General features: G+C 41.3%; 1 protein-coding gene across 1 annotated transcript in view; it reads left to right on the forward strand.

The window, feature by feature from the left end:
* The window catches only part of LONP2 (lon peptidase 2, peroxisomal), a 36,025-nt gene that overhangs the window by 18,883 nt on the left and 3,708 nt on the right, over positions 1-13,434 (forward strand). Inside the window, exons 11-12 of the mRNA XM_038147885.1 lie at positions 992-1,125; positions 8,664-8,806. Coding sequence (XP_038003813.1) covers positions 992-1,125; positions 8,664-8,806 — 277 coding nt within the window. The remainder of the gene's footprint in view (positions 1-991; positions 1,126-8,663; positions 8,807-13,434) is intronic.

Here is a 13,434-nt window from a genome sequence, read left to right on the forward strand (position 1 = left end):
TAAATACCTTCTTTTATAAATCAGTTTATAAAGTGGTAATACATTTGTATCTTAAGATGTATTGTCCTTAATAGCTTCAGCAGTTCAGCAGTTGGTAGCTTATGGAATTGTTCTTTCCCTAGCTCTTGCCTTCTCTAGAGAGCATCCTTTCTGTAGAGAATTCCTTGCTCTTGCTCTCCAGGTGTGGCTCAGTCACTTGTGCTGACACAATTGCCAAGGCCCTGTGAATAAACAGGGACACCTGAGGCTGCTGTGGCTGCACTGTGTGAAGCCATAGCCTCGGCAGCACACAACATGTAGTCTAAAGAACCATGTTATATTTCTGTCATTTTCATACAAGAAAAGGAAATTAGGCTTCCTTTTTTCCCATGTGACTTGATGGGTACATTTGTTTAGATTTTGAATTAGGTTTAAAAAGTTAAAATACAGGGGTTTTAAATAGCTTCTATTCATTAGAACTGGGGTTTTTGTTAGACATGACAGCAAATGCATTGATCAAAACATCTTTGGAACTTGAAACCAGCTCATTTCCAATGGAAAAAGTGTACTGATTCAATTAATTGAAGTATTTTATGACCAGTATTTTGGCTGTTTTTGTAGTGTTACTGCCTAGTGCTTCTTTTTAGTTTATAGACTAAAACAAAATATTCTTTTATGGCCAGTTCCTCAACTTCCAGTGAGCTATATATTTTAAGTTTTAAAATAATTCTTCCTTTTAATTTTTATGCATGCAAGAAGAGCTCAGTGCTATTGGACATTGCTTAGCATTTCATGAAGGTTTGGCACCGGCTGTTAGTCATGTCTTCCCACTCAGTAATTTGTCTCCAATTTTATCAGCAACCACAATTATTTTGATAAAAACAAATTCTTTTTTTCCTATGTACCAGAGTATTCCAAGGTTTTGGTACATTTCCCATGCCATTTGCTGTGGCTGTGTGTTCAGTAAGGAGTGTGTTTCCATGGAAAAGAGCCCAGCTGTTGTCTCTCACAGGTACACGAGGGAGGCAGGAGTTCGGGCCCTGGATCGGAAGCTGGGAGCCATTTGCAGAGCGGTGGCTGTGAAAGTGGCAGAAGGGCAGCACAAAGAAGCAAAGCCAGATCGTGCTGAGGTGGGGGAAGGAGAAGGTGTGTATCTTTGGCATGTTTTGTTAAAAAGGGAACTTCTAATGTAGTCACTAGCAAGCTAATGTAGCAACTTTTTCTCCTGTTTTATTCTTCTTTAAGGATTCTTGTTTTCAAAAGCCTGGCAGATAGTGTGACAATATTATTATGTACAGTTTTAGTGCTGAATTATGACTTAGGACATAAGTAGTTTCAGCCTGCTGAGTTGGTAATTGACAAGTTCAGTGCATCTGTTTTATGTCTTAGGGATGCAGTTATGATTTGTGTATGTCTCCTAGGTTTTTTCATGCAAATCTTTCACTTCTTCTCTAACCATGGCTGTAGTTCCTAGTAGCTGAGAACTCAATCTGGTTATTTTGTTGTACACTAAAAAAATTGCCGGCTTGAAGGGCTCTGAAATTAGAATTGTTTTATGTGCCTTTTAAGACGGTGCTTATTCAAAGTCTCTTGAAGCTTTGGTAACTTCTCAGCCTCAGTTAGTCTGCTCTTGTTTCCCATGTGTACACTAGACAGTGTTTTATCATTTCATGTCATCAAACAGACTGAAAGAAAACTAAACACAAAACTCTCAAACAGCAGAAATACGCAGGTAACTGCTTCACCAGTAAAGGCAGGTCTCTTTCTAGTTTGGAAATAGGAGAGGGAAGGATAAAGTGCGTTGAGTGTTCTAGGATCACTGCAGTGTCTGTGAAAACTGTAATATAAGAACATTGAATTTGGCAGTGTTTGCTTAAGCAGGTTCAGCTTGGTTTTCTCTGAATGTTTGGCTTAAAGGCAGTGAGCTCTCACAGTAGCAGTGACTGAATCCATGAGTGATCCCACAGTTCAAATCATCCCATCTACATTAAAAGGCAGATGTTTTAAGACATTTACCAATGCTTTCCTTTTTATATTGTGTGTGTGTGTTCTGTACCTTCTGTGCTCTGATGGACTTTGTGAAGTCAGACACTGACTTGTTGATGCTTCTGGGATTGCTGAGCCTTTGGCTGTGCTGGCCCAGCTCACCAGTGCCAGGCAGTCCTGGCTACTGCACCTTCTGGATGGTAATTTTGACAAGTCATATTTGCAAAGTAGGTAGCTGTGTCTAAAATGTGTTTCAGAGGTCTAATGCAGCTGCTAAATAAAAAGAGATGTTCTGCTCTTTAAGCGTTCTGGTAAAATAGACAAGAGGTAGGTTCAGAGCACAACTCATGGTACTGTAAGAAGAAACACTTTATTATTAAGGCAAGTAACAAAAAGGAACTGTATTAGACATCTCAATCCAGTGAGAGAGTTATTTACCATGTTAAAATTAGCACTGTGCTTGCAACTGAGGTATTTACACTGTTAAAATTATACACTGTTAAAATTAGTTCTGGACTTGCAACTTACCAAAGCCAAGTGAAAATAGCAGCCCAAGTGCTTCAGAAGGGAGCAAAATGCTGGCATTTTTGGTTGGCCCAGTTTGGAATTAATAAAGAAATGAGCTGTGAAGAGTTGCCTTTGTACTTCTGAAGTGAAAACTGTCCATAAGAAAAAGCTGTATTAATAAAAGGGAGTCTGAGGGACAGGTGTCTCTACAGTGAAACTTTGCTGCTTTAAAGACTTGCACAGAATGGTGCAATCTGCAAAGTGGGTTTTATTTTGTACTGATACTGTGCTTACACCCTGGTGTGTTTTTACAGTGTGTCATTTGCTGGGAGCGTATGAGAGTAGGAGCCTTTTAAAAATATTTTTATTTTCATTCTGTTTGTTGGAAACCACTAAGTGTTCAAAACAAAGCTTGTAAGTATCTCCAAATACTTGCAAGTTGATGCAAATAGTGGGACTTGTAGTCTAAATTGATTTCTTTGGCATTTTTTCTCCTGTTGGTTAGCGGACATTTGTGCAGTTGTGCATCATGATGATGAATTTTTATTTCATATAATGAACGACTCTGGAAGATTAGTTAATCAAGTTCTCATCCCTTAGTAGTTTTGTTCAGAATTATTTCTTGATTTTTTTTTCTTTATTGCTATAAAAATACCTGGAAGTCATTTTTGCTTCCTGCATTTGTGTGTTGCTGATGTGAGACTGAGACTCTGCAGTTAGTGCATTGGTATGCCTTGAGCTGTGACTAGAGAGGGCAGACTGCAGGCTTGCCTTGCTTGCTAAAACATAATTTATACCTGATCCAGAGCATAGCCAAATCCTGCCATGGTGCCTCTTGTGTTTATTCAGCTGAGTGCCTCTGCCTGGTGGCTTGTAGTAAGAGTTAAGGACACTAGGTGGTAGAATGATGGGCTTTCCACCATTGCACTGATTAATCAGATTATTGGCTCCAGGGAGAGCACCTGGTTTCAAGGCTTTGTGAAGATGGGGCTTTTGCCACTGTTTGACAGTGGGCTCTGGGAAGGGAGGGCTCTGCCCTGTCAGAGCTGGAGACTCTCTCAGGCTGGGTTCAGCACCTCCCAGAAATGCACCACTGAAATGCACAGGCAGCTCATAGTGCCTTCCTTGCTCCTGTGATTGCTGAGCTTTCTGTAGAAGTTGGTGAGTGCAGGAAGGTTGGTTTGTGTCAGTTGTTGAGTTTGCACAGGGAACTTCAGCATTTTTCAGAGCTCTCTGGGGAGTTGTCCCTGTGTACAGCAATGCTGGCTGATATTTCACTGAAACAGTAGCTCAGATTTATGAGACACTTCTCGAGTCTTTTGACACTACAAGAAATTCTAGGAGTCACAAAAATATGTGAAACTCTCCTTCCTATTTTAGTGCAGCTGCCTTGAGAATACAATGCAGCAGCTGTGCACTAAGGCATCATATCATGATACAGAAGTTGAAACCCAGAGTAAAAAACTTTTTTTCTAAATCAGACCCAAAGGGAGATTTAGGACAGGTAATATTTCATAACTAAAAGTGGTGAAATGAGGATTGTATTTATGCTGAAACCAAGGCTTTAAACATACTTAAATATTTCCATAACCCAGCAATACAGAGCAGTGGATGAAACGCGTGGTTTTGAATTAAATGTAAGTTTGACCAAAGTGGTCAATGTGAACTGACACATGAAATCTGCTGAGCATCAGTCCCAGGGTGGCTTGACTGCAGGTACTCAGGTCTGAGCTCTGCTGACCTTGGAGAGCTTCCAGCTCTGCAGGCTGCAGTGTGGGCCTTTTTCTGAAATTTCTGAAAATTGCTTGAAATTACTTCTCTGTAGGAGGTCAAAAAGGCATAAGTGTTCTGAGAAGTTTGGCTTTAATACAAATTAATTTTTAAGGTGTTATTTTTTCCATGTTAATTTATCCAAATATTCCTGCATGAGTACCTCACCTTCAAGTGCTTCAAGTACACATTGTTATTGTAGGTCACAAATGATGGAATGTAATTATTTTGTGGAAAGAGAACTTTTCTGATGCTGTGTGGAGAAATGCACATAGCATTAAATTTAAGCTACGCACATAATTTGGCATTAAATTTAAGCTTGAATTAAAATATAAGTAAGTGTAAACAGGATTAGGGTCCCAGGAAATTGTTCCCTTCCTAAAGAAACACTTCCTAAAAGTTTTGTGCATAAGATTTAAGTTTGACAGTGGAATGTTGCTTTTAGGGTGCAGTTTCATGTTATGGCTGGCTTTGAATGTGAGCTGTTGCCAGCAGAAGCAGTCCCATCCTTCTCTACCTAAATGCAGTTTTGGGGGGCTTTTAGTTTGGAGAGGCTAAAAGAATTGAGTCTGTCTGTTGTGTGCTAAAGCATCTGCTGCTGAGTCAGATGAGAAAGAATGTTATTATCCCTTTAATTGCCCACAGACTTGAAACCTTGTCCATCATGCTGATGCTCTTTTTATATCTCTTTGTAGCAATTCAGCAAATCAATGTGTGTTTTGTTAAAAACTACTTTAAAATGTTAGGCTTCTATTTTTCTGTCTTGGTCAGTAAGTGTGGCTAGAAATCTTTGGGTTTAAGACTTGTGTTGCTGGTGCTTAATTTGAATCTGATCTATGAGGAGATGAGAAATTGCTACACGTTGAGGAGGTTTCAGACTTTTGTATTCTCTCATTTTCATTCCATCTGTAGAAGGTAGCAGTCTAATTTTTTTAAATCTTTGTGCCATGAAATGTCTATTAAGATTAAATCTTTAATTACATTTAAGAGTTTGTTGTCAGTATGTTTTCTTAGGAGTCCATTTTCTTACAAATCCATTATTTACACGTGAGACTGTTTTATTTTGGGAACTTGCAAAGACAGATTCCTGAAGAACATTGTGATCTTTGAGGAGCTGCAGATTCTGCTTGGAAAATTTTACAAACAACCTTTTTCTGGTTACTTGTTTTTTGAACTTATTTTTGGCTGCTTGGGGAGGGCTATGTGTTGTTTATTTTTAGTATTACAATTTTAAATGTTAAAACAACTCAATACCACGCTGCTTTTGTGTAAGCAGACATGTAATAGCAGAGCAGCAGGTGGTTCCTCTAGTGCAGTTTGGAGCTCTGCTGAGGGCACTTTTTGACCTTTGAGTTTATTTTGCCAACTTGTCTCAAACTGTAAGATGATTAAGCTGCTGTCCTAATGAGAAGTTCTGTTTCTGGAAACCTGAATTCAGGTGTCTTGTTTTAGATAAATATGCCATTTAGCTTGAATTGTGGTTTATGGCTGTTAGTCTGGGGAAGGTAAGGAACACAATTTGTCATTGTTAGTGGAAATCTTAATTACTTGTGTCTGCAGAGATTCCTCATAGTCAGTACCTGTTAAAAGATGATAAAGATGGCTTTTTCCTTCAAAGAAAAAGTTAGAGTTTGTAATTACATTTTGGGACATCACTGTATTCTTTTACAGAAAATTAGATAATGCCAGAATTTAGTTTAATATTTTTAGAAAAAGTCTGGAGTTTGTTATTGTTACAGATCATAAAACAGGATCTACTTACTAGATCAGATAAACTCAAAGAAAAGAGTTTCTGATTCTTTTAATGGGGCAGGTGGCCTCAGCTTCCCTGATTTGTTTATGAGGAGTTTGTCTCTTCTGCTGTGTACAGAGCTAGGTGAAATAAATATATTTGTGTTTGTTAGGCAGTAAAATCTTGGTATAGAACAAAAGCAGCTGGTTTGAAACTCAATTTTGTTTTGAAATATGGATTACATCTCAGATGATCAAATAGTGTTAAAATTGCAGTCTGGATTGCAAGAATAGCATGCAGGGTCAAGCTTCCTAGACTTGCCAGTATTTATGTCTTTGAATTTATTATGTACAAAAATAGTAGTCTAACAAAAGCAGGGAGACATGTTGGACCAACAGGAGGCATCTGACCAAGGCAGTGTTTGCAGTAAAGGAGTGGGGTTTAGCCATGGAGCAGTGAGTTGTGCAATGGAAAGAAGTGGCTGTTGGATAAGAACTGTTAGATTGGAGTCCTGAGTGAAGTTGAGTTGCTGCTGTCATGTTGATAGTGATGTGGAATGTTATCCTTGATGCTTTGTTAAGGCATTAGTGAGAATTACACAGTCACAAAATTATATGTAAAAAGGTCTTTATGTATCAGGATTAATAACAGGAAAGTTTGTGTCTTGTGAATGGAGCCATCCTCATTCATCCCCTCTGAGAATTGCTTTTGCACCACTGACTCCCTCTTCATGTTATGGTAAATAGATTAGATCAGTGATTTGTGGTTTTCTGTACTTGTTTGAACTCTTGGGTCTTGAGTTACTGTGCATGCATTGATGTGCAGAAAAAGAACCAGAAAGCTCCTTTTCAAACTAAAATTAGAAAGAATTCAAAGAAAGTAAACAACCCATATTTGGATCCAAAATATGGTGCAGGAGTCCTGAAGCTCAGTGTACATTGCTGTGTAATACTGACTTCAGATGTGTGTTAGGCTGGGGTTTGGGGTGGGAGCAGAAGTCTTCACTCTGTGTGTGCAGGACAGCCCCAGGGCAGGGAGGCACTGCCCTGAGAGTGCCACAGAGCCTTAGGAGCAGCTGAGGTGTCCAAGCATTCTTCATTTCTCTGATAGATGTTTCACTAAAACACTGCTTAGGGCTCTTGAGAAATGCTGATCAGCCTCTTGCACCTGGATCAGATTCTGTGGGGAAATGATTCCCTGCTTGCATTGTCCCTCTGCTCCCAGGCCCTGGGTAGCCGTGCAGTGTCAGTCCCTGCCAGGGACTGCCAGTTCTAGAGCTCAGTCATGCAAACAGCTCCTCTGCGGGCTGGGTGTGAGACTTTGGCATTGATGTGGTTCCCATTACAGTTCACTTCTGTATGAAAAGAGAAGATAGAAATTTGAAGGCAATTCTGCTAAGGAAGCCACTGCGCGGGTAAGAAATCCACTCACGCTGTGACTGAAGGAAGGAAGAGCCCCCTTCTGAACCCATAACTATTGCTTTAATTGTGTGGTCCCTCCTAGGTGGCACTTGAGTATATTGCATTCAGAAGTGTCAGGCTGCTGGGGGTTTATTGCCCTTCCTGAAGAGTATATCATGCCTGTAGGTGTTTCTGAAAATGTCTGGTAATTGGACCTTGGAGGAATTTTTTGCTGCTACTGTTATTGAGCATGGCACCTTAGCAATATCTCCTTCAACAAAGAAAAGAACAGAGCCCTGTGTGTAGTATTTCAAGACAAAAGCCACAGGCTGTTACACCTAAATTGAGATTTTTCCACTGAACAAAGCCTGTAGGTGTTGTGTTCTGAGCTTTCTGTTGAACAGACAGGAGATGTCAGTTTTGTGAGTTAAGCAACCTGAGTAGGTGGAAGGTGTCCCTGTGTGTGGTGGGGAGTTGGGCTGATGATCTTTAAGGGTCCCTTCCAACCCAAACCCTTCTGTGATTGAGCAAAGCCATAGAAGTCATAGGAGACAAAAATCTAGATGAGCAGTGTCACATCAGGGCCTGTGCTGCAAGGGCTGCCCTGGAGGTGCTCTGTGCTGGGGCACAGTTGTAAACACTCAGGAAAAGAACAGGAGTTCCTGCACTGTCAGAACTGCCCTGTTCAGCTGCACATTCCCTGTTACACCACACTGCACGTGATTCCTCCTGCAGGAATCAACTCTTCCCTGTCAGGGTGGGGAGGCCCTGGCACAGGCTCCCAGAGAAGCTGTGGCTGCTCCTTCCCTTGAAAGTGTCCAAGCCCAGGCTGGACAGGGCTCTGAGCAACCTGGCATGGTGGAAGGTGTCCCTGCAAGACCTTAAAGAAAGATCTGCTTTAAGGTCCTTTACAGTCCAAACTGTTCTGATTCCGTGAAATATTGGTTTTCTGCACAAATCTGGTAAAAAATGTAAACTCTTAAATGAGCCTGATGTGTTTTGCTATTTGAATTAGTTTAAAATGCACTTAAGCTGATGAGTTGCATCTCTGTCAGTGCTTTAGATTTAATTTTATCTTTGATGAACAGTTAGAACTGTTATTTAAGCTTAATAATTACATTTCATGCCATATTATCTTTAATTTGACATGATTTTTGTGAGAGATGGTTTGAGCACATTTTCCTGAACTTACTGAGCATTTCATTGCTTATTTTTCTCTGTCAAAATTTAAAAAAAATTCTTTCTAGGAAACACCATTGCAAATCCTAAATTATATTTTCTTCCCTTAGATTGCAAAGAACACGTCACAGAAGATGCCAAACCAGAATCCATCACTGACACAGCTGACCTGGCTCTGCCACCTGAAATGCCAATTTTAATTGATTTCCATGCTCTGAAAGATATCCTGGGGCCCCCCATGTATGACATGGAGGTAACATCCTCATTTGTTTCTGTTTGATGCTGTTTCTGGCTGATATCATTATTGCTATTGACTGAGTCTATAAAATGTTAATAACTTCAGACTATGTCAATAACAGCACCGTGTTTCTTTATGTTCCACAAAGTGAGTTTTCACCTAAAGTTTTTCATTTCTTTCAATTCAGGGTACCTAAATGACGTAATGCCCTGTCTTTTCTGTTAGCAAAGGTTCCTGCAGCAGTGCTGAAGAATGTGGTGGTGTTTTTTCAGTTTGAAACAATTTTGCTTTTGTTTGGGGGATGTTTGGTGGTCTTGGGAAAGAAGCCAAAAGTGGAACCCAGGAATCCTGTCTCTGCAGCAGCTGTGCTAAGGCCTGTTCCTCATACCTCCTTTAAGCCAGGCAGCATTTTTGGGTATTAAAACCACTTCATTTTGCACCAGAACTTCTCAGACATTCTTTAGGTTAATGTGACTCTTAGCTATTAAAATGTTTTATGATCAGTCAGGCACCTCCAGCTTGCTCCTCAGTAGGCATATTTCAGATTTTTTTGCTTTCCCCCATCTGTATTTTGCTCCATTCTATGGAAATGCCATCAATTAAAGTAGTTTATTAGTTTGGGATTCTCATTTCACCAGTGACAGTGACACTGACAGTTGTTCTCTGTTTCTGAGAACTTTCCTCTTACAGTTCTTTTCTCCTAAATCAGAGGACCAGACTTCCAGTGGGATTTCAAGAACAAAAAGGGGGCAAGATGATTGGGACAGCAGGAGAAAATGAATGATTGTTAAGGAATGAATCAGTTTTTAGACCTGAGCTGAGGCTTTTGGATATGAAGATTTTATCATGGTTCTTAAGGAAGAGGCAGAAATGAGGAAACAAACTGGAAGGAGCCAGTGCCATTGATTGTGATGGGAACAGTGGGACAATGGGAGGCAGGGAAGATAAATTACCAAGAGGCCAGCGCCTGGTCACTCTGGGCTCAGGGCATTCCCATGGGTTCTTTGGTGATTTATTTGTTTTACTTTCAGAAATTAGAAGAATTTACTCTTTAGGCAAATGACTGCATTGTCAGCAACTTATATTTGTCCTTTCCAACTCTGAGAAGCCTCTGTACCCAGCAGGAAGATGACACAAATGTAAGAGTTGAGTGCTAATATGGGACTCTTTTAGATGTTCCACCTGGTGTCAGCTTTGTTTCTGGAGTTAATTTAAATTTGGTAGTGTGGCTGTGTTGGAAAAAAATTTCTGCTATTTTGTCTTTTTCCTGTAGGATTACATAATTAAAGTGTGGTTCTTAATTTCAAGTGTACAAATATAGGAGTGCTAGCTGGGGGTTATCTTTTGTGAGTTTTTTGTTTATTTGTTTTGGGGTCCATGATAGATGCCATAAATTTGCAGATAAGCATTTCATGGATCTGCTGGCCTCTAAACTGAAATAAGACTGACTGAAGCTTGTGACTTCTGTTTCAAAAGGGTTTTTTTAACATTTCCATATTTAGAAGGCAAATTTAGTGCATAAATAGAAGTCGAGATGAATCCACACAGATCAGTTCCCCAAGCAGCCGAGGATTTCTTTCCATGTACTATTTGCTGTATTGATTTATAAATTTCAGTATACACTTTGGTTTTTTCCATGTGAATTGCTCGGGTAACAACATAACTCCTATTTTAAGGAACTTTCCCAAATAATGTGTTATTCCTTAGAATTTTCTCAAGTCCCCCCAGGATTCTTTGGAGGAGCAGAGCTCTGCTCTGAGCTTGGCTGCCGTGGGTTCTCTGTAGTCACAGGCTGGCTCTCCTCTCTGGGTCTGGCCTCAGAGCTTCACCCTGGGCCTGCATTTTGCCATTTATCAGCAGCTGGAACAAAAACATGATGGAGGCAGCCACCGTGTCAGTACCTGCATGAGGCTGAGCAAATGGAACTGAAAACATGACGTGACTTAATTGATCTGTTGTCCTTCAGGGAATTCCTGACCCAGGGATTCATCTTTCACCTTTCCAGGGCAGTGCTTGGCTATTGTCTGCACAGCTCTCCCAGCAGGGAGACATGACAGAACATTCAGCTCCTACTTGCTGATTTAATTCATTTCTCACAAACAAATAATCTTACGTGTCTCCCTACAGAACAAATGTTGGAATTAATCATATAGCGAGGCTTTGAAAGAATAATCTCAACAGTTTAAAGTGCAGAAGATTTCATGAAATGTTTCAGCACAGCACACTTTTGGGGGAAAGGATTTCTAAGATATCCAGTGGGTTTATAATTAACTATTTGTATTTTTGGCTTGGATTTTAGTTGATGTATTAGGGGATTTTGTAGCTTTTTTTTCTTTCAACCCTTAATTCTGCTCGAGTAACAAAGATTGTTGGCACCACAGGAAGGCCCATCAGGATTGGTTTATAATCTCATAACGTGAGTGTAGTTGAAGGGACAGAAGCTGCAGGTCAGGGAAATGGCCTGTTCTGGGAAATGAAAGTGCAAATGCCATAAAAGAATGGCTCTGTTTCCTGGGACATGCACAATTCTAATCAGGGAAAACATCAGGGTGTCTTTCAGAAGCAAAACCTGTCCAAAGTACAGGTTTAGACTGGCATTTTTATCTAAGAACTGTCAGTCTTGTGATATTTCTGGGAAATCCTCCTCCCTCAGAGGGAAGCCACTGTTAATGTGCTTTGCCAGCAGTGATTTGCCAGGGAATGAATCAGAAGAGAAGCAAAAAAGTTGATGCAGTCAGGCTGGGAGAACCTGTGGAAGGAAAACAAACATGCTAAAGGCCAGAAGTGACTGAACTGGTTCTCATCTTCCCATCACGAATCAGGGACGTACCAGCTTCTTGTCCATTGCACTGTTGGTGTAGCTCCAGAACTGCAGATGATAACCTGAAATACTCTAAAATCAGTGACTGTGCTGAATGTTAAGACTTAAATCTTGCAGTATCCAGGCAGCTAAAATGCATCTGACAGTGTGTTCATGTACTCAGGGTACAGCTAAATCACAGCTGGTTTGGTCTCATCTACAAAAATTTTCAAACTCCAAGACTCCATTGGTCAGTGGCATCTTCATCATCTGGCAGACATCACCAGCCACCAGCTGATTCAAATGGTCATTCTTAATTGAGGTTGTTTAGGAAGTGTAGGAAAGGATTTATTCTTATTCAAATTCATCTGACTTTTGGTGAGAAGGCATTATTCAGAGGTGCCAGGAGTGATTCAGTCTTGTGGGGCTCCCTGTAACACCTTGTGAGTGTCTCATGCAGTGCAGTGTGCTTTCCTCTGAGCTCTGGCTCTGGTTGGGGGTTTCCAGGGGGCTTTTCTGCAGCCAGATCTCAAAGCTGCCGGGGCGTTTGCCACGTGTGCCTGTCAGCAGGCTCAGTCAAGGCTCAGCTGAGGAGGTTGCAGCAGGGGTGGTCCAGGCTCTCTGCAGACAGCAGGAGAGGTTGCTTGGCAAGGAACAATGGTCCAAAGGTGATCAGCACCTACTACACAGGCAGTTTCTCTTATCAGATCTCAGCTGACTTGTGCAAGTAGGAGGAGGGACCTGCCTAGTCTGAGGAGAGAGGAGGGAGCCTGTGCTAAGTGATGAGTCTGTCAGAACCATTTGGGGTTTGATTTGTTGTCCCATTTGCTGTGTTCTGCCCCAGAGCTCTCAAACAGTCTCTAAACTGTTTCTAGTTGATCCAGAATACAGTGGAAAAGAACTGAAACAAAACCCGCAAATCAATGAACCTTGTCGATGGCTGCTGTGGGCTGGGAGAGGGTGTGGACAGTTAATTGTGTTCATCTCACCTTTAATGGTTTGCCAAAATAGCATTGTCTCCAGTGCAAAGGGGAATGTTCCAGCGTTGTTGGACCTCAGTGTGACCAGGGAACTGACTTTGTTAACCTGAGCTACTAAGCAGCTACTAAAATAATCTGAGTAAATCACTGTAACTAATTGCACACAGGGAATGGATATAGAAACTGATGTTAGCAAGGATGAAAATGCTTGGTGGGGTATTTTGATACCATAAAAGTGAAACACACAGTTCTGTACAATTTTCTTAAATGCTGGGAAAAGAAAGAGCCTTCTTAGCCAAATCATGCTAATGAAAGCAAATGGCAGGATGCTGACGCCAGTGCACAGGTAAGGGAGAGAACCAGGAGGAGGGGCTGTGTGCCTTGCTTGGCTTTGGCTGCCAGCACAGCTGCTGGCTGCTTGGCTGCTTGGAACTCCTAAAGGGGCTCTGTCAGGTGTCCCCTCTGCCTGGCCTGGGAGCACATTCTCGTTTCTGCTGTTCCGAAGTGTTTGTAAATGTCTGCAGGGAGCAACATCGGGGGCTTGGCTGGCCACAGCTCAGGCAGTGCCACCACCTTTGAAAAGGCTTGTAGGGGACACTGGGGAGCAAATAGGCTGTGTCACAGGAGGAACAGTCAGGGCAAACACACTCCAGCAGATGGGTTAAGTCACACAAACATTCAGTTAGGATTGACTGAATCCTTGAAGTCCTTTGAGGAGAAAGATTCTTACGGTGTTTTGGGGGTAGGGAAGGTTTCAAGAATGACACGCCTAGATGTTTGCCGTGGCCTTAAGCTAAGCTGCCACATGCAGCTCCTGTGTGTAATTAGTGTTTACACATATCCAGAACTACTGCTCCATTAAA

This window comes from Motacilla alba, chromosome 11 (genome assembly GCF_015832195.1).
Source record: "Motacilla alba alba isolate MOTALB_02 chromosome 11, Motacilla_alba_V1.0_pri, whole genome shotgun sequence".
Classification (NCBI taxonomy): domain Eukaryota; kingdom Metazoa; phylum Chordata; class Aves; order Passeriformes; family Motacillidae; genus Motacilla; species Motacilla alba.